This window comes from Tyto alba, unplaced genomic scaffold (assembly GCF_018691265.1).
Source record: "Tyto alba isolate M040663 unplaced genomic scaffold, T.alba_DEE_v4.0 Super-Scaffold_22, whole genome shotgun sequence".
Classification (NCBI taxonomy): Eukaryota; Metazoa; Chordata; class Aves; order Strigiformes; family Tytonidae; genus Tyto; species Tyto alba.
In genome coordinates this window covers 1,900,404-1,924,278 of record NW_024881296.1, presented here as the reverse complement: position 1 = coordinate 1,924,278, position 23,875 = coordinate 1,900,404, and the positions used below count along the sequence as shown (strand labels likewise).

Genomic DNA, 23,875 nt, shown 5'->3' with positions numbered 1-23,875 from the left:
CAAGAACTCGAAGCAAAAAGGGAGCTGCTTCATAAAGTCATCACATCCATCTCCTACAAACTTAACCCATCTATTTAGCAAGGATTTACTTTTTGCCTAGTTTATCCTTCTGGTTGTTGGCTGTACTGGTGTCCCCTGCCTCACTTGGACAAAACATTCACTATGGCTGTCTCAATACCTTCAGTGCATAATCCATCGTACGGACACTAGAGCTACCTGACAGACAGACCTGGTCTTTGCAATCCACAAGCCTTATCCCACTTTACTTCTGGAGGTCATGGCTAGTAATAATCCTCAGGTAGCCTGTTTCCCATCCAACATAAAAGGAAGTTTTTAGATTCTCTCTTAATTGGGAAGAAAACCTTGAAAAATACAAATTGATAAGCGTAAGCGGGACTAAAAATATACTTTGATAATGTTAAAAATATGCCACGTATTTCCTAGATTCCACACGCATACGTTTTTTTTTTCCAATCTCTGGCAAGTGCAGACTTTTGAGAACCACAAAATCCAGAGTCATGACTCCCTTGATTTTCTGAGAGGACTAACTCACGGCTTTGCCATCTGAACATCTCCTCGTGGGGCTAACCAACGCTGTCAGCCCACCTCCCAGTCTGCCAAAGCCAAGCGGGGACATCGTGCGCAACACAACCAAAACCAAGGGGGTCAGAATAAATGACACATGCAGGAACCTCAAAATGCTGCAAAACAGATGATTTTTAGTGCCAGTAACTCTTCCGTAATCTGCTTCATGCAACTCTGAATCAGAGGCGAATTATTTTTCATAGAACAACAACAAAGGCACAAACTTCAGGTTTGGATGGAAAAGAGGTGCTCCAAGTCTACAGAAATAAGGTCGTTGAAATGACAGACAGGTGATAACTCCGCCTGCAACTAAGCAGCACAGCGAGGGCAACTCTTGCACAGATGGAAACCTTTGCATCGTTCAAGGTGGCAGGGCCCGTCGAACTAAAAAGCAGAAGAAATTGCGTGTGGAAGTTTTGGCTTTGACCTGGATTCCCTTCCTAGCCCCAGAAAAGTCGTAAGCTTTCTATCTTTAGTTTCCCCTTCTTTCAAATGAGGGTAAGACTCTACTCAACTCTTCACAACCACATAGGAAAAATAAGATATAAGCTGTCTTTGTGCATGCAACATAGGACGGTTTCTGAGAGAAACAGATAAAAGGAAATGAGAACGGGTATCAATGCAAATACAATAGAGGATGGAAAACTGAAAATAAACAGGACTTTTGCCACTGATTTTCACAAGGCCAGGATTTTCCCTGAGGGGGCCAGAGGCACAACTAACATTGCACAATACAAAGATCATCACACCAACATCCACCAAACAACGCAAGCTCTCTCCAGTAGCCCTGCTATCATGATTCAATGTCAAGCCTACCCAGGTTCAGAGACGGAGCTAACACCTTCGTGCAGCACGACACTGGCTGTGTACCCCCGTAGGTATCTCTAACACACCAGAGCTTTCCAATCCCCTCCGTACCCTCAGAGCACAGAGGAGAAGAGGGTATGCCAGGCAGAGGAGAGGAAAGGGTCTGAGAGTCCTCAACAGGCTGAATGGAAAAACACGAGTGCGAAAGGACAGGGTGATAGCACTTTCCAAAGGAAAAAATAATAATTAGAATCAGCAAGCATAAACCACAAAAACTAAAGGAGAATGAAATGGAGACCTTCAGACTGGGTGGGACATAAAGACAAAAAGGAAGGGGAAAAAACACAGCTCTTATCTTCCAGGAGGCACCAAAGCCCCGTCAGTTTTGCAGGGGCAAGACTTTTGAAAACATGCTCACTCATGCATGTTTTTGTGCAACCAGGGGTGTGCGTGTTCACAGCTATGCAGAGCCCCCCAGCCTGTGCCGTGTTCTGCCAGAAGCACGGTCCCACCACCTCCTGCACGTGCCAAAATAAAACCTGCTGCGCTCGGGGAACCGTCTCCAAAGCCCCTCCGCGGGCAGCCAGACTTTTTCTCTGAGAGGAGACTCCGGAGCCACCCCAAAACACCTCTGGCAATAACAAAAGCAAACTTCTTCAGGGCAGTTAGACCTCAGGTTTTGCTTCTTGCATTGCTGGCTGTTGCACGTGCTGTGATGGACACCCATGAAGCCTGAGCAGCAACGATCTCAATCACAACTGGCCTCACACTTGATCGGCCTTACTCCATTCCTCATTTTTTTATCTCAGCTCAACAGTAAACACTGCCTGCCCAGCCAGGTTAACGGAGCCAGCTGATGGTGATGCAGGGTTTTTATCTCCCACACAACAAACATTGACTAGTACTTTCTATTTAGAGCAACTCTGCATTGTAAACCTGTCTCCTCCCTTTGATAAGAGCCGTATCGCTAGATAGCATTAATCCCCGTCCCTTTCTCAACACAAGGAAACACAGCTTTGCGGTCTGGGTAGATAAAAATCACTGCTCCATGTAGATTTTATTTTTAAGTCTAAGATTATACAGAAACATGCACAAGGTTGGCCCCAAATGACACCACTACGTCCTGAAGGCTGGTGTGGCAAGGCCTCGAGGTGTGTTAGTCCTCCCTGGCTCAAACTGAATTTAATAGGACTGGAGTATTTTCCGCATCTTTCTAGACCAGGAAAGAGGCCTTCAGAGACAAATAAGAGTTTGCTCTTCAGTATTTCATGTAATGATTCCTCCAAAGGTGTAAACACGAAAAATGCCTTGCCACTTAGCGAGAAAATGAGCGTCTGCCGTCCCTTCCTTTTATTGCGTTTACGTGTTAAAAGTCATTTAGAAGGGGATCTGCCAGATGCCTAGGTCCAGCTGAGATGGCGCAGGCTGTCAGACGGCTGGCTGAGGTCCCGAACTTGACCTGCCCGGGCAGATTTGGAGTTAGAGGGAGCCCTCAACCTCTCCCACCCCTCTCCCTTCTCCCCTACCAGGGGCCCAGCCGGCAGCCTCGGCAGGAGTTGGTGCTTTGGAGAGATCTGCATTTCACCCTGAACATCTGGGCTCAGGCAAACAGCAAGGGTTTATTTACAGCAAAAACCACATCTCTAAGCACTTCCCTTACAGATTTTGGGGGGTGATATCTTTTGGGAAGACAAAATTAACCCGGTCAGGGCATCCGCTGCAATTTTTTTTACACGCACTTCAGTGCAGGCTCTGACTTCCAGCATTCCATCAGCTCAACTGGGGCTTCTTGGGGAAGGGAAGGCACAAGCACAGCCCTCACTCTGCAACAGCCATACTTCATTTCAGCTCCACTGCAAGCAAAAACACCGAGCGTATGTCACAACTATCAAATGGTCTTTTTAGCTAACTGACAACAGACGCCACTCGGAGTCAGCGTATTTTGATTACGGCGCATTGTTAGCAGGATTCAAGAGCCCGCTCGCCTCGCAATGTTGTTCAACACCAAAATTAAACGGTGGTATAATTAGCTTCGCTCCAGCTACACCTTTCCGTCTGAACGGATGCAATACCTGCAAAGGCTGTGCTGGGTATAAAATATGTTCCTGATTATAAAACGTTTGCTTAATCTGGAGGGCGCCGCCTTGTTTTTTAAGGCTCTCTGAAAGTCACGCACTCTGGTACGTGCTGCCCGTTATCTCCAGAAGGCTTAAAACTGGAATCCCCGTGATTCACATTTTCCAACGCTCATGGCCAAACCCTTCCGCAGATCAGCTCCTCCACTTTCTACCATTTCACAACAAGCCGAATCTGCAGCAAGGCAGAAGTGGCTGAGTGGCCTGGCTCTGCAAGCCGCTCGCCAGCGAACCGGTGGCCACAAAACACGCCGAGCCTGGGGCTGCTGGAGCCGGAGGATAGCGAGCTCCAGGGGTGGTTTGCCAGGCTGAGGTGGCCGTGGCTCCCCAACACCTCCACCCACTCATTAAGGGATGGCTTGGAAGCACGGCTGGTTGTCGGGGTCACCCAAAAAAGTTGGGCTGAGAGGTCCCTGCGGCCTCGCTGTGCCTCCCAGGGAGGGTTTGGAGCACCCAGCGCGGCTCATAGCAGTGTAGGGATCATGGCATGTCTGCACATGGACCCATGCCGCGGGATGGGCAGACCGTCCGCCACCCTGCAAACGCTCCCAACTCAGCCCCACAGCTCTGCTGCTTCTGCAGAAGTTACTGGCAGCACCCCTACTTACTCCATCCACTACTTAAGTTTATCCCTTCCCTCCTTGAAATACATTTTAAAAGTGGTAATTACATGGAAAATAGCAGAAGAGGCCAAAACCAAAGCATAAAGCCACCAAAAGTGACTTTCACCATCAGCCTTTCGATTCAGCATAGTGCTTCCCCATGACGCCAAACAGAAATGTTTTGCTTTCACTATACTATTTTCTTTAAACTGTCCACAGAGTGCAATAATTAATTACTTCAGTGTATCACTACTGATTCTTATATATCTCCTATACCTTGCTATCACTCCATGACATACAAATTAAGGTTATCGACTCTACCTGATGATAAGGGAGAAACAGCAGAAAATCTCAGCTCAGGAGCAACTAATCGCCTCACCCCAAAACCTCAGCGACAGACCTGGGAAGGGCATCTGCACCTCCCCTCCTGCCTCGCACCGTCAGCAGAGCGGTGTTCCCCACCCCTGCCCCTCTAGCATCACTCTATCAGTTCTCACCCAAAAGGATCTCTCAAACACTCGTCTCTGTGGCCCAAAGCTTGGCTCGACGCACACACGCGCGTTTAAGAACCAGATTAATCCTCCCTGCACGTACTAGCCATGCGCATCCCCACGTTCTGGCATTAAGGAAAAATAATAATAAAAAAAGATCTCTCACAGGGGTTCTACCAAGGCAGCATGACACAGTCATACTGTAGCATACTTTTGCTGTGAAGCTGTGCCGCAAAGCACTGCCACAGGCCTCACGGACATGGGAAAAGCACAGCGACGCTTTCCACCTAGTAGGTGGAAGCCACGCTAGTAAAACTGGTTTGTGCAAGAGGGAGGAGGGCCAGGAGCCTCCTGGGGTAACACAGCTGCAAAATCCAGCCGGCAGAGAGGGGCAAAGGAGGGGGAGGCTCAGGCAGGGCGGCCGTGCTGCTCCGGGCAGTGCGCTCCGGGCATCTCCTCCCGAGCAGCCGTACAAACGGCGGGCAGTGCTGGGAAAGCTGCCTGCTGACGACTCGCCCGTCTGCTCGAAAGGCTCCTCTCTCCTGTCACCGCCACCCTCCCACCGCAGCGGTGCCCAGCGGCGTCACTCCGCTGCGGAGCCCCTGTTCGCGTCAAGCGCTGCCCCGAAAGCCTGCGTGAACACGAGTGGAGGGGAGAGCCAAGCTGCGACTTCACGCGACCTCGTGGCGATGCAGCTGTAGCCATTGCTGGAACACGGCCCTGTTTGGGATGCAGGGGTGCTACTCCCCTGTAACGCTGCACAACAGCACGCATGAGAAATTTCATCAATTACGAGCCAGAGGGACACTCCCCTCGTCAAAAAATCTGGCCAACTCTACCTACGCAAGGTTCCTGCGTGGCACAGGGGTGAGTGGAGGTGCTCAGGGGACCAAGGCCAGCATGGCACGGCGCATCTCTGCTCCGGCACCCCAAAGAGCACAGGGATCCTCTGCGCTGGCTCAAGCCTGAAACCGAAGTGCCATCTACTGAGTTTACAGCATTCGTGTCCTCCCAGGAGGGTTTCTAGCGAGGGGCTGGCCACAGTTAATGCTTAGCTTGCTGGATTAAGCCAAGTCTTGGCAAACAGTCACCGTGCACGGGAGAGCGCGCACCTCTGGTTGCAGCCAAGCATCAGCAAGCAGGTGATACCCCACCCGAGACCAGGGACGGGCAGCACGTGGAGAGACGAGCGAGGGGTCAAGACTTCCACGTCCATGGATGAACCACAGCTCGCCCCGGCTCAGCGCAGGGTAAAACAGCGATGAGACAAAACTTCTCGTGTGCCAGGCTGCAGACGTTCGTTGCTGCCGTTTCTATTTGCGCAGACGGCCGCTGCCCTGCGCCCTGGCAAATGGGATGGACAAAGCCACGGAGTTTTCAATCTGCTCTTCCCCTCTCCTCCTGAGAGCTACACGGCCTTAAATGGAGCTATTTAAAGCCGGTGTTAAAAACACCACCAACGATCTGACCTTCTCAATAACAACAAAACAGGACCAAAACCTAAAGACCAGATGAATGAAGAGAAAATTACAAGGTAAAGTTTGCCTTCCCCGAACGCGCGCCAGCTGCAAGAATCTTGGATTACATTGATGCAGCTTTCCAAATTTTAAATACAATAATTTTCTGTATTAAGGGCCCAGTAAACCTAATGGAGGCATAACTAGGCATTGATGCCATGCCCATATGAGAGAAGCTTGAAAAACTTAAATAAACTGTGAATGGCAGGATTAATGCCGCAGCTTTTCATTTTGTACAGCTGTTTGAATACAGTACACTGCCTGTGATGGCATCAGCTGTTGCTTTACTCTTGGTCAGTATTTCTGAAGTTAAAACAGGCAGTTCTTTTAAGCAAATGAAGAATTAGCCCTCTTATTGTTGGCCTGCTTATTTCAGCAAAGCAGGTCTGGATGCATATTTGCTTTATATTAAAAACTGAAAAAAAAAAAAAAAAAAGCCAAACTGCAAACAAAATGAGCTGGCCAAATTCAAAGCCCGGTGATGCTAATAAGAGAATTTTAATTCACTGCAATGACCCTTCAGGATGGAGGAGTAAGTAATGCAGTTTTGGAGATGATCTGCCCAAGTGGGAATATCATATAGATGCCTGGAGAGTCCTTGAGAAAATAGCTCACCTCGGCCCTGATTGAAGAGGAAAGACAATACTTTGGTGAAATAGAATTCTGTATTTCTAGGAAACACTCCAAAAGCAAATTGCTTACTAATGTAAGAAGCCTTCTAAATTTTATTATGAATGGAAGGGACAACGGCAAGCGTGTGACACAGCACAGCATTTGCACACACAGCTTAACCAGTAATGAGTAAATAAATAGGTTACTTATAAGCTCTAGAAGACACCCGAAAATACTTCCAACAAAAACTCAAGCTCAATGAACTTCAAGCAAGGATATAAAACAGTTCCCAAAACTATCTTACTGGTTTGTTTGTTTTTGTTTTGGTTTGTTTTTTTTTTTTTCACCAGGTAAATTAGTTCTCCTGCAAGATAATTTTCAATCTTGGTTTTATGGTTGGAAATACCAGCTGAAAACAGTTAATTTAGATTTCCTCACTGTCTTTAAAAACTAGCTAATCATTGGACGTGGAAGAAACTATCTATGCAGGGAGCGTGTCAGGACAGCAAACCACCATAGCAAAATAAACCGCTCAGGTTACCGGCAAGAAGACTGATACTGGGGGGAGCCTCACGCCGTATTCACCTGGGAAATGCGACCCCCAAACCGCAGGCCTCCCGGCAGGGGTGCAGGCAGCTCTTCCCCAGCTCCACAGCCCAGCTGAGCCCTTGCCTGTGCCACCTCGGCCGAATCCATCCCCCCAAATCCCTGGCACCACCAATTTTTTTCCCGGGCAGCGTTAAAAACAGTATCGCTCTTGAGCTGCAGGAGCAGGATCGAGGGGAGGGTGTGGAGCCCCGGCCGGGGCGATGACGAACGCCAGCAGTTAAGTGCCACTGCAGAGATGAATATGCCTAATGAAAAGCTTACCTAAAGCTTGCGGGGAGCCAGCGCCCGGCCGGCCCAACCTCTCCAGAGCGGCGGGCACGAGGCCGCCAGGACGCTCGGGAAAGACGAATTAACTAAAAGTTAATGTGGATGTTCTCATTCAAAAGAAAAGTGGCCTACTCCAAAGGGGATTAGGCTAAAGTGAACTAAGGCCACTTTACTTCTGAATGAGAGCATCCACACAATAGTGCAATGCACTTTAACTAATGCACTTTAATTTTACACCCAATCAATTTGTCTTACCTCTCCTGAGTGTCCTTGTGTGGACAAACCCAGAGATTCATCGAGTTTTGAGGCCAGGCAGGAACGATTAGATCAACCCCTCTCACTCCCTGTGCGTTACAGGCTATTGCCTTTCACAGTTATTCCTTTATTGATCCCCAAAACTCACGGATGACTAACGTATCACCTCTGATGAGGAGGGAAAGAAAACATTTCTTCATCAGGGCGCCTGGCTCAGATTTGAAGACTTTCGGCAGCCTGTCCCACCACTGTCAAAAGAACAGCCAAATTTGGGCACAAATCCGTTTCTTTGTCCTACCTTCCCCATGCCCCACAGGTTAGCAAGGAAATGCCTCTCTCTATATTATAACTTTTAAATATCCTCCTTTTTTTTTAAAAAAAAAAAAAAAAAAAAAGAAATTGCAAACAGGCCCTTCGCTTTCAGGACAAACTCAGATTTTTTTTTTTTAAATTCACCTCACCAACGTTTAAATTTTCAACATTTTCCCAGATGTCTACTGACGAATCTCAAACCCCCTTTTCCAAAATCCAATAACCCCCCAGAAACCACTCACCGCAGGTGCTATTGCCTTCATATGCACAGCGACCCACGTAAGCCTGAAATCTCCATGCGGCGCTTCACCTCTCATGTATCTACACCCGAAAATAAATAAACGAACCCGCAACAGCAACAACCAGCGAGGCAACTCAGCGAGGTGAGCCTGCAGATGTGATGGGGATCCCCCGTGCCAGCAGCCCCCTTGCTAACAGGGATCAGACACCCCCCCCCCCCCGCCGCTATAGAGGGGCCGAAGCTTTCCAGGGATCTCACCTAAATTAAAAAAAGGAGTCCCGAGGACACTGGCCTGCAAGGATTGTCCTCTCACCCATGCTCTGAGGGTGGGTTACGTCTCTTTTATTTCCTTGTGAAGGTAGTAAAAGGGAAAAGGCAACCACACTAAGCACTCCAAAGAAGAGCTGAACCAACTGTCGGCAAGTTGTCTTTAAGTCATGTTACAGACTATCAGCGGTGGGTTAGATACGGATATCACCAGGGACAGAAATACACTCAAACAAGGCCAAAAACAAAATGTGCGCTCTGAGTTACCCTCTCCAAATATTGCTGCCTCTGCAGGGAAAAAAAACAACAACAACAACAAAAACAAAACACAAATATAAACCCCAATTTCCAAATTTGCCGTGTGAGTCAAAGCCTGATCCGAGCAACTGAGCATCAGGAGAGGGAGGTAACACACCGAGGACACGAGGTGACACTGCAGTGCACCCCGGTCTCTCCTTCTCCCACACAACCCCCACTGAGAAACAATTCCAGAAACCTTCAAAAATTTTCACGACCAGAAACAACCCTCCTCTTCACTTTCTTAAATTTGTTTAGATTTCACAAGATAGCTCCTAACTGCATGCTCATGTGACCAAAAAACCCCAAATGCAGAAATGCAAAACAAAACAAAGATTCCCTAATTTAAAGAAGCTGTGCTGGATTTTTTTTTTTTTTTTTCTGCTTTTTAAAGCAGTATTTATCAGAACAACTTACGCTTACTCATTGTGATAGAGCGCGATATAACCTGATTTTTTTAAGTGCTAACGCTGCCCACTCCGGGCTGCCGTAACCCTTCCGCGTGCAGAGCCCATTACCTTTATTGCTACCTGCGGACAAGCAGCCAGGGAAGACTCAGATCCTCAGCTGTAAAGGTTAAATTTAAGGTAAAACTCATTTTTTTCACGACTTCTTTGCAAACGTCCAAGATGCCCCAAAATAACAATCTGTGGTCGCCAATGCAAAGACGCCGCGAGCTCCCGTTTGTGGGGATGCCTCGGGATACGCTCGCAAACGGTCAGGACGAGCACCAGCACTACCTGGGTTTTAAACTCACCTCCGTCAGGTTTAATATTGAAAAGGATGCCAAAAATTAGGAAATGAAACTATCCTTTGCAACAAAAGGCAACTTCGGTTTGAAAAACTTCACATGGAAATTAGGCCTGAGTATGCAACTTAAGGAAAGCAGCAAATATAATACCCAGCTGTAAGGACGGACACGTTTGGGCTCTTGAATAATCTTTAAAAAATAAAAAACCCAAACCAGCAGGTTCTTCAATTGGAATCATAAATTAAAGAAAATACATTCATTCTCCTAGCTACTTAACAATATATTTACTTGCTTAAAGAAGTGGAGAGCGAAGAAAACCTTATTTTGCTAATATGATTTCAGCCACGGGTCCGGAATATAAATTAACATTTATTATCTTTACGTTAAATAGTTTGCCAAACTTGGGCATGGTAACAGCTCCTAAATATCACTAACAAAAAATATTACCCAAAAACAAACAAAAAAGGATTCACTGGCTCAAGGTGGCATAAAGTCTGAGGGAGAAAATGAAATTTTGAGTCTTTTAAACATTATTTTATTGGTCCTCCTCAGACCCCTGCCTGGCTGTAACTCTTCTATTATGTAGAAATGAATGCTACCTTGTACCCTCTGCACTGCATCTACTATTTTGATGACTGTTCCTCCAATACGGGGGTATCTATACTGAAGGCAGTAATATTCTTTGCTCCCCCTACTTAAAACCATACACGGTTTGAAAATGCCTGTGAATTCCCCAGGTAAAACAGTATTTCTCAGTAATTTTTTTTTCCCCCTCAAGGCATTTTTTTGTATTGGCTGCAAGGAATAGCTAACATATTTGAAGTATTTGGGAAAGTTACTCTAGTCATAAGTGGCTGATGCCCTAAACAACCTATCCACCTTCAGTTATACTATATACTGCATTCCAGTTTGTAATTCTTTCTTTATAAAGAAAACATTTGAAGTTATTTTTCCAATTTTAAAAAAGCTGCTGTCTATCCACATTTTGTTTAGAGAAACTCTGCAACTGTGCGCATTAAAAAAAAAAATCTACTGCAACATAAATAGAAGTGTTGCTTTATTATATACATATATATATATATGATATACTATCACCCAAGAAGGGCCATCTAAAATGCCACAGTTGCAAACATTTAAGACTGTAACAAAAATGACTGAGACTCTAGTATCAGTTTACTATCCTTCAACAATTTCCCTGACAGTGGAGTCAAATAATGTTGAATTATGGACCTTCTTACAGGAAGTCTTATTTCATGTTCATTTTTTGATCATTTCCCTCCTAGTCCCTATAGGAATTTGGCTCTTTGCCGATTTGCCTTTAAAAGTTTCTGCACACATAACTGCCTTGTGCATTATTAAATTATAATTTTTGTCAAGTAATACTAATGCTGATTGGCTCAACAAGTTTGTTTTCTGTAATAAAATACTGGTTTGTCCCTGTAAAATCTATTTTATGCCACTAACATACTTTATTTGGATGTGGTGGTTACTTTATACCGTGTTTTCCTTAAAGGACTTTCTAAAAGCTTTCTGTAGACACTCTCTTGAAGGGGAATTTTACAGTTCGGACTAGAACACCTGGGTGCCAAGGTGATGTGGCTTCAAGAAAACAGCCCCATGGTAGTAGTTTAGGATTACCCAAGAAACTGAATTTCTGCTCTCTGACTACAGTCTTGTTTTGTTTTGGTTTTTTTTTTTAATCAGAGGGAGTTTTCCTATCCGCATCATGCAACAGCTGTGTTTTAAATCTTTCCGGGCTCTGACAAACATTTGAAAATTTAAACATGCGAATGTTTGAAAAGCTAATGATTAAAAAAGGTTTATTTTGAATCTCTGAGGATGGGCCGCAATCCTTCAGCTAGGCTTTTTAAAGTCTCGGGGCCTGGTTGATCTCGAGTTCAGTCATCCCTAGGAAAAACCCCAACCTCCTGCCTTGTACTTCTGGAGCTGTAATGGTAAACACCAACTCTGCAGGTCCCACCCTGGCAGGCAGCGGGGTCGCGCCTGTGGGAGAAGGATGCTATTTTAGTGACCTCTTGCCACTGAGCTAGTTAAATCACCGAACAATGGTTAGCGTTATAGGGCTTTGCTTTGCAAAATCTAGCATTAGTGTCATTGCTTTCCATTAACCGGGGGAGGGGGTGGGGGGGGTGGGAGGACGGGACTTCAAGGCACTGACATTGAGGGGCCTATAAGAAAAGAATAAATAAGGGGAAACCAATAAATTAAAAAAAAAAAAAAGGAAACAAACAAACAAACAAAAAAAAAAAAAAACAACCAACCCTGTTAACTGTAACCTTTACTGCCACAATATAAGAAAATGTAATTAAATCGATAATAAAAGCTTTTACATACTTACTCTTTTACTACTCTCGGAAGCACACGGGCGGGCAGGCTGAAGGACAGCCCGCCCCTCTCTGCGCACCCGCGCACCATAAACGCGCACCGCGGAGCCACATCCTAATTAGCCGTCCCAGCGACAAGCACTCAACACCTTATTATTTAACCATTAGGGCCCTGATACAACCGGCCTCGGCACCGGGGTTTACCGGGCGCACGGGCGGCCGCGCATCCCCCGGTAAACACCATCACACACACACCCCCCCCCCCTCCCCGCGCAACCTCCGCGGTCCGCCTTGCGCCGCCCGGCCGCCCTCCGCGAGGGTGGGTAAAAAGGAAGGGGGGGGGGGGGGGGGAAGCGCATTTTTGCGCCTCTTCCTTTCGACGAGGGGGAGCAAAGCCCCGCTCCCCGCGCAGCTCCGCGGATGCGGATGGGTAGCGGCGGGGCTGCGCGACCCCTGCCCGGCGAGGAGCCGGGGTACCCCGCGGGGAGGCCGCCCGGCTCCGCGGAGGGCGCAGGGTCCGCGCAAGCCGGAGGTGCCGGGGCTGAGCCCCGCGGCGCTGCGCGGCCGGCCCCAGGCGCGCAAAGTCCGCGCTCCTGGCGAAATAAAAGGGGGGAAGGGGCGGGGGGGGGGGGGGTGAACGGGACGGACACGACCCCTTTTCTCCCCAACAACCCCCAAACTGTAGCTTCATTCCTTTAGCTTTCACTTTAATAAAATAATGATTCGTTGGGAAAATGGGGTATAAATCTTCATTTTGGAGGCAATTAAAGTGTTGATTTCATTCGTGCCCCTGAGCGATTCTTGTAATTTGCTCAAATAGCTTTATGTACCCAGCACTCCAGAGCTTTTAGAAACCCATTTTCTAGTTAGACTTGTTGGATTACAATTTTTATTCAACAGCAGCGAGCCGAGCCTCCCTCGGCTAGCCCCTCGCTGTAGGGCTCCCCTCGCTTTAAGGCGTTGCGGGGGGCTGCCGGTCCCCCCCAGAGCATCATCCCCGGCCCCGGGAGCATCTTCCCCCGCCCCGGCCCGCCGGGCACCTCCCCTGCCGCGCCGTCAAGCTTTTCCCCTTCGCAGCAGAATTGAGGAGGTGGGGAAGAAGAAGAAAAATGAAAAAAAAAAAAAAAAAAAAAAACCAAACAACCAAAAAAAACCAACCAAGACCCCCCCCAACCCCACATATGTGCACATTGTAAAAAGTTCATGCCTGCCTTCAAGCCTGTCTCCCCCCCCCGTCACGGCACGACCAGCAGCCCCACTAAGCCTTTGGCAGATAGGAGAAAATATTTAAGATCCTGCCCACGCTGCGATGCAACGCACCTTTATGTCGGGAATCTATAAAATAACTCCTGGCTGACAGTGCTGGTGATAATGGCAAAGCGGTTGAGGAAACTCCTGCCTGCTTGACTGCGCCTTGCTTGAACAAAAGGAAACCTCCAGAGTCGGGAGCTGATCACTCCTAAGACAGTATTTACGAAGCTGACCATAAAGAAGAAATAACTTGGGGGTTTCAGTTGGGAATTTTTTTTTTTTTCTTCTCTTTTTTTTGGTGGGTGTTCAGGGTCTCCTCTCTCATAGCCAAAGCGCTGCGACCCCCTTGGTTAAGGGAAAGCCAACTCACCAGGAAAACCCTGCATTTTTACCCAACTTGGAAAAAAAAAAAGCCAAATTTCAGCCACTTCCATCATCCAGGAGCTTAATTTAGCTCTGGGCACCTCCTGAATTAGCCCCAAAGGCTCCCATTAAAAGGCAAGACTCCCAGCCTAAGCCCAGCAGAGGGGAGAAGGGAAAGCCAGCTTTCCCAAGTCATCCCTAATTCCCACATCGGCCAGAGCCAGCATTAAAGGTTTGAACCATCCCAGACAAAACCTGGACACCATCAAACCCATGCAAGGCTTTGCTGGCTTGGTTTTGGGGTTTGGATATTTTTTATTTTTTTTTCAAGAGACGGGTTGAAAACCTGAAAGATCAAGTAAAATAATTTAAACCCTGGGTCCTGTCTTATTTTCTCCATTTGTTGTTTGTTTGTGGGTTTGGGTTGGTTGTTTTTTTTTTTTTCCCTCTGTTAAGTAAAATAAAATGGGCGCGTTTGCAGCAGGCAGGCGTGCACAAAGCAATGTTCACTGAAGTCTAAAAGCGTTCGGCCAAGGAAAACTGACAAGACGGACTAATGAACCGTAGAGACGGGAAGAAAATAGCCAGTATTTGCTAGATTTCAAACCCTCTCTGTCTTCACCGGACCACCTATCTCGGATTTTATTATTATTTTGGTAAATAGCTCCAGCCCTTCCTTTCCTAAGCCACCAAGAAGCCAGCAATTCACAGATACCACTTCTATTATTGTAAAGGGTAAATAAAATAAAGACAAAAATTAAAAGCGACAAGAAACAGGTCGAGTTTGCAGGCGATGCTTTTACAAGCTCATCTCGCCAGGTCGAATCCGGGAGCAAGCCTTAATGAAGCAATAATAGCCACATTATTCAAAAATTTTCATTTCGATGGAAATTTATCTAAAAGGGACTTAATCATATGCAAATAATAAAAGGAGGCATAGTGACCCAGCGAGCGATCTGCATACAAATTTCAGCGTGTGCGGCATTGGCGAGATCATACCTGATCTGTTAGATTTGCTGATCTTGTTATGTCTTCACTGTCCGATTTTGATCCGCCCTCTCTATCGTCTATGACCAAATCGATAGGCATTTTTCCTTTCAAACAGCTAATATACCGGTGGCAGAAATTGTCACATAATTCGTGTACCTACATTATGACAGAGGTTAGAAAAAAAAAAAAAAAAAAAAAAAAGGAAAAAAGAGAAAAAGAAAAAAAGGGGGGGAAAAAAGCAAAAAAATATAATCAGGTGTACATAAGTAAAATTGACAAGTGCAACCAGTCTCCCCCCCTTCACCCCTGTGACATCAAAAGTCCTAAATAGGGGAAACACACTGCAATTATCCCCCTGAGACCTCTAGACGCATCCAGAATTAGGAATAACTTTCTTTTCTCGCAAAATAGAGATATCCCAGAAAATTGACAGTGACAAGATGATTCACAGGCTACAACATATTCAACACCCGTGTTAAATTCATCTGCTCCCGGAGCTGTGGCCATTAGAGAGGTGACCTGCATGGGTGACATTTAAGGTAAACTATTTAATTTCATCCAGTTATTTCATCATAAACCCTTTCCAAAGGGGTATGAGGACAGAAAAAAGGGTTTAAAAAAGAAAAAAAATACTGATGCACTGGGCTGAAATACATCACAGGCATCCATGCCCTGAAATCCCCAGTCACTCTGATAGACTCGTACCTGAGCTGCCTCTATTAATGGGCAAATTTTAACACATTTCGGGTAGAGCAAGAACAACCTGCCAGTTACGGTTAGATAAAGTGGCTGAGGCTCCCGAGAAACTTTTCAACTATTTAAAAACCTCTCAAAATGTTTATTTTTAGGAGAAAGGGAATTCTCTTCTAGGCCAGCTATCAATGACACGTAAAAAATCCTCAGGAAACCAGAGCGCACTTCCAATTTAATGTGAGCTCGGATGACACCGCCTTCTTAGAAATTAACATTCTCCCTCCTAAGATTTCTAAAATAGCCAGCAAAACCCCTGCATTTAGGCTGCAATCTCTTTCTTCTGCTCGGAGGTGCACAATATTCCCAGGAACAAGAGACAGACACAACTATCAACTCTGCTTTGTCTCTGCAAAATGTTACAGGACAATCTGTGCCCTGAGCCTGACCTGCAGATGGCTCTTAAAAAAAAAAAAAAAAAAAAAAAAAAAAATCCCCATTCCAACTAACTGCAACCAAAGTCTTTCCTCGCGACCACCAAAAATAATATATATATATATTTATTTTTTTTTTAATTTCGATTTCAAGGGCTTGGCTGAACCAACCATTTCGCGTCTCATCTGCGGCACCACAGAACTGCAACTATTTATACAAAGCCAGCAAAGTATTACAACGAACACAAGGCCTGGGCGTTTGAGAGCCCGGTTTTAGAGGCTGAAATTGTAATTAAACTGCGAAGAGAAATGGACGCCAAGATTGGTCTTGACACTAATTACCAGAAAGAAAGACATTTATGCAAATTTACCAGAAGCCTGAACTTCAGCAGTACTGAAACGGAGGAGGAAGAAAGAGAGAGAGAGAAATTACCTTCTCTAATTCCAACAGATGAAACCTTAATACTTGTATGGCTTGAATCATCTGCAAAGATACAAACAACACGAGTATTTATCTCATTCCTGGATTTGGGGATATTTCCCACAGCCGCCCCTGCCGCACTTTGTAGCTCGACTTTTCTCTAGTAGTAAATAAAAAGTTGTTTTGATTTATGGCAATAACACTAAAACTTAATAGCAGTGGCTTTGTGCGCTGTTTAACGAGAAGCGATCTAGAGTTAACAAAAAAAAATCCCTATTGCAATGAAGCAACTAAATTATACGGATCATAAACATTTCTTTTTTTTAAAAAAAAAAAAAAAAAAAACAAAACAACCCTCTAACCACCACCACCAGCTCCTCACTTTGCAAAAGAAGGATCAAGACTCCTAAAGTGGAGGCAAAATATTTGTTTATCCTTAAGGGAAAAAAAAAAAAATAAAAAAAGAAAGAGAGAAAAGACCTCACTTTCAGTGGGTTAGCAAACAGTGCACCTCTAGCCCCAGCAATCCCCTGTGTTTCCCATCGAAACACTTAATTAAAGGGTGCGTGGAGGTGCTGGCAACAGCGTGGATAAATCCACACTCCTCTTGGGCAGGCAAGCTTGCCATCAAGCCTGCAAGCTCCCCTTTGGATGGGGCTTTCTTTATGTATATCCTTATGGGATTTTTTTTTTTTACTTTCACACAATTACTGCACTGTATTTACTTATAATTAGAAAAACCATCATATGATAATAATTAAAAAAAAAAAAAATCCACATGAGAAATTTTCAATTTAGCATCACCAAACCACCTCTCCAGAAGACACAGAAGTTTAAAAAAAAAAAAAAAAAAATGGGAAGGGAGGGTGGCAGGGTGGGGGTGGGGAGAGGAAGAAGTGTTGTTAACTCTTACCAAGTTATCCAGTTCAGGATTAGAGGAAAAGAGGGGTTTCTCTGCTCGGATCTAAATATAAGAAAGGGGAGGAAAGGGGAGGGGGGGAAATAATAAAAAAGATGTGAAATATGGAAGCAGAAAAAGCAGACGTTATTATTTCTTGCTTCATTACACTGTCGGGTCCATTATGTAACCTTTCGTGCAAAGCCCTGACTGCTGGATTTAGTACATCAGCCAAACACTTGAACAAGTGAATCAAATACACCGAAAAATACCTCCGGAGCTTCCCGGGCAGAGCCCCGGCCCGGCTCCCGGGAGCCGCGCAGCCAAACTCCGCCGGGCCACGGACCGCTCCTATTTATTCGGGTCTTTCGGGGGGGTGGTAAATGCCGAGATTTCCCGATTTTTTTTTCTTTTTTTTTTTTTTGTTTTGGTTGGGATTTGTTTTGTTTTTTGTTTTGGTTTGTTTTTTTTCCTCTTGCAGTAAGAGGGGGGGGAGGGGGAAACGCGCATCTTTATCTCAACAGAGACTTGTTTTTCTCGTTACGATTTTTATTTTTTTTTTTTCCCCCTCTTTTTTCCTTTACTGTTTCAACCCGGTTTTGCTGACCTGTTTGGCGAACACTGCTATGTCTTCATTGAAAGACTCAGAGGAGCAAACATCGCCTCCCGCTACCCCGGGCTCCCTGGGTGTGCATGTAGCTAATTCACATTTCTCAAAAATCAGTGCTAAAAGAGGGAACAGGGGGTGTCTGAAAGAAAATACAATAGTCACACACACAGAGGGGGATATAAAAAAGAAATATCATAACGAAACAAACCATAAAAAACCCAAACACAACAATAGTTAGTCCCGTAGCAGCGTGCATGGGGAGGGGGGCACCCACTGAGGGGGGCTCTGGTCCCCCCTGCAGCGCCCCGGCCCCTTCCCGCAGCCGGCCAGCCGGCAGCCCTGCATCTCCCCGGCTTTTCAGCGTTGTCTGGCCACAGATATATTGCACATACAACCTTAGGACAAGCTAAGAATAAAACCCAAGCTGTTTCCAGCAGCCATTTTGAATTAACTTTGTCTTTAGGGGAGAAAAAAAAAAATAAAATTAAAATCTTTGGATGTACACTTCTGCCTTTCATGCTTCTAATTCCCATTTCTCATTTTCTGATGGGAGCGAAGGGGGGAAAAAAAAAAAAAAAAAAACAAACAACAAACCAAAAAAACCCCAAAACAACAAAAAACCCCCCACCACTAGAAAAACAGAAACACACACACCCCCCCCCGCCAAATTCGAAAATAAAAAAGAATAAACCCCTAAACCCACCCACACCTTCTCAAGACAGCGCCAACCAAGCCAGCCGTGCTCCCGTGCCCCAGCCTGCCCCTCTGCCCCCCCGAGCCCTGACCCACGGGGGGAACCAGGTGCTTTTGGGCTCTCCCGGCTTTAAAAGCCTCCCCGGGAGAAAGGCTGAGTGTGCATCTGGCTCCCTCGGCCGTTTAATAATTTAAATAAATAAATAAGCGTGGGCACACACACATACGTATATATGTATATTTATAACAGGGAGTTCATTTTTTTTTTTTCCCAGGGCTTCATACTTTTTTTTTTTTTTTTTGGGTACCCTACACCACTGAGCTTTAACCAACCCTGCAAGATTTCTGATAAACTGATAAAGAAATCGAACTGCGCGATTTCTTTTCTTTAATCCCCCTTCTCCTCACTGTTTGGAGAGCGATTTTAAAAGGCTCTTAAACTTCCCTTCAAACTCAAGACGGGCAGATTCATTTTAAAGGCGTCCGCTGCCCGGCATAACCCATCAGCTCCCATCGCAACGGCCTAGAAACTGCAAGTTGCCGCATTGAGAAGCATTCAATGCCGTCGGAGGAAGAAGTTTTTAAAAATTAAAAGAAAAAAGAAAAAAAAAAAAAAAACAACAACAACAACCAACTCAGAGCTGAGAGAAGCAGCTCTTGAGTTTTCTCCTTCCTAGTGCAAGGAGAGATGAACAAAGTAGAAAGTTGGGCGAAGCGCTCCAAACTCTCCCTACTCCCAAACTCCACTCAGAGATTTACCACCCGGCGCAGGTTGTGCCCTGGGAGTATTATTTTCCTCCTCTTCCTCCTCCTCCTCTTCCTCCCCGCGGTGATGCCTGCAGCCCCTCCTGCAAGCTCCGGCTCCTATTTTCCGGAGCCCCCACGGCTCCCCGTGCCAGGGGGACCCCAGCCCTCTCTCCCCCCTTTTAAAAAATAATAATAGTAATACAAAATTAAGCATACGGTTCTTTTCCGCGCAGCGCTCCCCCCCTTCATCCCCATACCGCGCAGGGACAGCCCGGCCCGCACACACACCCCCCCCCTCCCCTCCCCTCCCTCCGCGGTCTCTCTCTCTCTCAGCGGTCCATCCCGCGCAGGTTGCGCGGAGCCTTACGCGGCACCTACCCGTAGATGGCATCTTTATCTCTCTTGAGGGCGTCGTTGACGGAGGCGCCCATGGCGGGGGGCATGGCGTTGGCGTGGGCGGCGTGGGGGTACTGGTGCGAGTGGAGCGGCGGCCCGTGGTTGAGGTGGTGGACGGGCTGCATGGGGCGGGCGCCGTGGGGGTCCCCGTACATGGTGGTGGGGATGCCCACCCCCTCCATGCCGCCGTAGTGGGGCAGCTCGTCGTACTGGGGGGCAGAGAGAGCATAGAGGCGTCAGGGGGAGGGGGGGGGGGGGCGGGCGAGGTGGGGGGGTGTGTGTCAGCGTGGGGGGGGGGTTGGGGGTAGAGCCCCCCGGCAGCAGCCCTGCTCCCGTCCCTGTGTGTGTGTGTGTGTGTCCCCCGCCCTCGCTTCCCCAGGGAGAAGCCGGCTTCCCCCCCCCCACTCCCCCCCCCCTCCTCCTCCGCGGGGTGCGCCGGGCTCCGCGCCGCCGGGGCTCCCCCCATCCCTGCAGCCCCGGGGAGCAGCGGGGCTGGGCTGCTCCGGCCCGGCTGCCCGCACCACCCCAAATCCTCCCAGCCTAGGGCGAAGGAGAAATAACAAATAATAATAATAATAATAATAATTTAAAAAAAAATAAATAAAACCACCGAAATAAATCCCCAAACCCTTCCTTGTGAATGGAAGCGGTTCACGAAGCCCAAGTCTCCCTTCGCTAAACTTTTTCCCGCTGATACGAAGTCAGGTACCTAACGCAGTGAGGATGCAAAAAGTTCAGAAGCGGCAAAAAAAAAAAAAAAAAAAAAAAAAAAAAAAAAAGGCAAAAGCGAATTTGGGGGTTTCCAGCAATTCCACGCGAAGACACTTTAAAAGCCGAAAGGCTGGAAACGTTTGCCCGGGCTCTCGGGATTTTGGGAATGACTTTTTTTTTTTTTTTAAGGGTTTTCTTTGTTAAAGATTAAGGAGCGAAAGCTAACGCGGTTCCCAGGCAGCGGGGGAAACGGCCACTTTTCATCTATTAAAAGCGAAGGTGTGAATAAACACTTTTAAAGATCCCTGACACTTGCTTGGACCGAAAGAGTAAAAGGCAAGTTGTCAGCAGAGGAACTTTCTTTCCCAACCAGCACTCGGAGGGGCGGCAGGCAAATTAGGCAAGAAAACTTATTTCGAGGGCTTTCCCCCTTCCCCAAACCCCTGCTCGCCCGACTCCGGCTGATTTCCACCCCCCACCCCCCCAAAACTTCAATTTAGGAGGTAGTTGGAAGGAAAAAAAAAAAAAAGGAGATCGCATCCAAAATAGAAACAACAATACACATGGCAGTGCATGCTGCTAGCCTCTAATTCAAATTAAAGTGACTTTCTTTTTAAAATAGCTTTTTCTTTGCCCACTGCACTGCACCTTTTGTGACTGAATATTTTAAAAAAGCGGGGGGGGGGGGGGGGATGGAAAAGGAGGGGAAAAAAAAAAAAGCAATAAAGAAAAACAAAAGTTGTGCTTACTCCCAGATAGAGGTTATCTTCCGAAAGTGAGCGGTATATCATCACTAACACAGCAAAACGCTCAGAGACATGCACACATTCAAATATTTCAAGCACCGGTAACTTTAAAAAAGACATTGGTAGGACTAGAGCTACAAAACCAACAAATACAGAGGCTCGGACATATTCACTTACATGCCTGCATGTCATTAATGTATAGAAAGCTTGCCTTTTCCGTGAGATCCGGGATGGGGAGTAAAAGAATCAAGAAAATATCAATATATGCAGGTTTTAAGCCTACAATTGATAAATCCTCCCGCTCCAGGACACCACTTTGTGCCCCGGCTCCAAGGAGGAGGAAAGGAAAAAAAAAAAAAAAAAAAAAAAAAAAAAAGAAAGAAGAAACTTTTTTTGCAGCGTCTCTGTCAGCCACGTTTCAATATTATTTCACATTTGAAATCCATTTTTTTTTTTTTTAATACGTACCCTTTGCGCCATCGGCCTGCTTGCTCCCTTCCTACTTCAACTTCTAATATATCCTCTTTAAGGCCAGTGTGAAAAGAAAGAAACGCGAAGTTCCCCCCCCCTCACCCCCCCAAAAAATGCAAAAATCCCTTAGCGTCGCCAGCAATGAAAGCAATCGAGTAAAATCTTCGGCTTGCTGGATCTCAGCGAAGCGATACGGTAACTCAGCATTAAAAAAGGAGAGAAAAAAAAAATAGTAGGAAAAAAAAAAATCAACTCTCCCTCCTTCCTTCCTTCTTTTTTCTTTCTTTCTTTCCTCTCTCCCTGTCTCTCTCTCACTCTCCCCCTCTCGTTTCCAAGACAGCAGCGGGGCGAAAGCAAATATCCTTTCCCCAAATCAGGGTTGGTTTTTTTTTTTTTAGTTTTTTTTTTTTTTTTTTTTTTTTTTTTAAAGTGCCCCTCAAACCCAACTACCAAGTCTCATGGCTTTTTGCCACTCCGGCTGTCAATCACAGGCGAGGTTGTCAAGGTGGTGAATGACTGATGATGATCCGCTGCGTGTGCTCCCACCGCGCAGGACACCTCAAATGTTAATATTCGAGCGCGCTCACCCCCCCTCCCCCCCCCCCCCAAAAAAAAAAAAAGAAAAAAGAAAAAAAGAAAAAATTATTTAAAAATAAAAATTAAAAATCGAGGGAGGAGGAGAAGGAGGAAGAGGAGGGGGAAAAATTAAAAATTAAAAAGGCTCGCTAACGCGCCGGCTCTCCTTTTATTATGGTTATTATGATGATGATGATGATGGTTTTTTTTTTTTTTTTCGCTCCTCCTCGGCTCGCTCCTAATTCCTCGCCGGCGCCGGCTCGCTCTGCCCCTGCGCGGCGGCCGGGCGAGGCTGGCGGAGGCGCGGAGGCGGGCCGGGGCGCGGGCGCGGATGCCGGGCGGAGCGCCGCGCCGTGCGGGGCGGGCGCGGGGAGGAAGGGCGGCGGGGAGGGAGGGGAGGAAGGAGGGAAGGGGAAAAGGAGGGAGGGGAGGGAGGGGAGGGGAAGGGGAGGGGGGGGGGGGGGAAAGGCGCGGCGCTGCCGCCGCGGGCCGAGCGCTGCCGGGCGGCCGCCACCACCGCGGCGGAGCGCGGCGCAGCGCCGGGCTGGAGCAGACTGCGGGAACCCGGAAGTAGTGGTGGCCATAACAGGTCGCGTCTTACACAATGCGCTGGGCGGCAGCAACTCCGCCACCGGCGCGGGGGGGGGGGGGTGTGTTTGGGGGGGGGGGGGGGGCCGGCGGCCGCGCAGCGCTTTCTTCCCCCCTCCTCCCTCCCCCCCAGCCCCGCGATGGGGAGGATGAGGAGGGGGTGGGGGGTGGATACACACCGCCCCCTCCCGGCTCTGCACTGCGCCCACCCCCCCCCCCGCGGTGTGTCCAACCCCCCCCCCCCCGCCCCCCCGGGTGTGGGGGCGCTCCCGTCCCCTTTGTCTAGCGGCGCCGCCGCCCCCGCTCCGCGCCCGCGCACGCCCCTCGCTCCCCCGCCTGCCTTACCCCCCCCCCACCCCCGCTTCACTTCCCCCCCCCCCCCCTCCTCCGCGCACCCCCCGCACCCCCCCCCCCCCCCACCCCAACAGCGGCTCCCCCCGCGGCCGCCGGCCGAGTGAGCTCACCCGGCCCCCGGCCGCCGCCGCCGCGCCGCCGCCGCCCAATCAGCGCCGCGCCGCCCCGCGCCGCGCCCCCATTGGTCCGGGCGGGAAGCGGGGCTCGGGCCGGTGCGCCGCGGGGGGGGGTGGGGTGGTAAGCGCTCTCCCCACCCCCCCCACCCCCCACCCCCCCCCACCCCCGCCCCCTTTGGGCTCCGCGGCCGCGCAGCCTTGCGCGAGGAGCGCTCTCCCCTCCGCGTAGCCGGGAGTCCGCTCCCGTCCAAAAGCACGGTCATCCCTCCCCGTAACCCCGTGGGTCCCCTGGCCGGTTTAGGAGCGGAGAGCTCGCCGCGGTCCCTTCCGCCCCGTTACCTGCGCGCTGGGCTACGCGGAGCCCCGACGGGGAGAGCTGCCCCGGCCTCATCGCATCCTCTGCCCGGGGAGGGGTTTGGGGGGGTGGGGGAAAGGGGGAGAGCCCCGCCGCCCAGTAGCCCAGTGCTGCGGCTGGGGGGGGTATGGGGGGTGATGGCGGGGGGGTGTGGGTCACTCCGGTAAAACCCCCCGAGGCTGCTGGGGGTACCGGCCCCCGCCGCCACGTCTCAAACTTCAGGGAAAACCCGTACCGATACCCCCCCAGCCCCCCTTTTTCCGCTAGGACCGGCCTTTTATCCCGGCGAGGGAAATAAAGACCTCTCAGGTAAGAGCCATTTTAATACACTAACCCCCCCACACACACACCTCACCACGCGTCCGTGCGTGG

General features: G+C 48.3%; 1 protein-coding gene across 5 annotated transcripts in view; it reads right to left on the bottom strand.

Moving 5' to 3' along the window:
- The window catches only part of MEIS1 (Meis homeobox 1), a 111,115-nt gene extending 87,604 nt beyond the window's left edge, over positions 1-23,511 (bottom strand). For 2 of the 5 annotated variants that reach the window (XM_042796054.1, XM_042796056.1), the window contains exons 1-6: positions 21,512-22,437; positions 19,569-19,795; positions 17,748-17,889; positions 17,156-17,206; positions 16,255-16,305; positions 14,707-14,853 (exon numbers count right to left, since the gene is read on the bottom strand). In XM_042796054.1, coding sequence (XP_042651988.1) covers positions 14,707-14,853; positions 16,255-16,305; positions 17,156-17,206; positions 17,748-17,889; positions 19,569-19,795; positions 21,512-21,523 — 630 coding nt within the window. In that variant the 5' untranslated portion in view covers positions 21,524-22,437. Of the gene's footprint in view, positions 1-14,706; positions 14,854-16,254; positions 16,306-17,155; positions 17,207-17,747; positions 17,890-19,568; positions 19,796-21,220; positions 21,438-21,511; positions 22,438-23,487 lie in introns of those variants that run through there. The other 3 variants (XM_042796055.1, XM_042796053.1, XM_042796052.1) reach the window with 3 other exon arrangements.
- Positions 23,512-23,875: the final 364 nt, after the last annotated feature.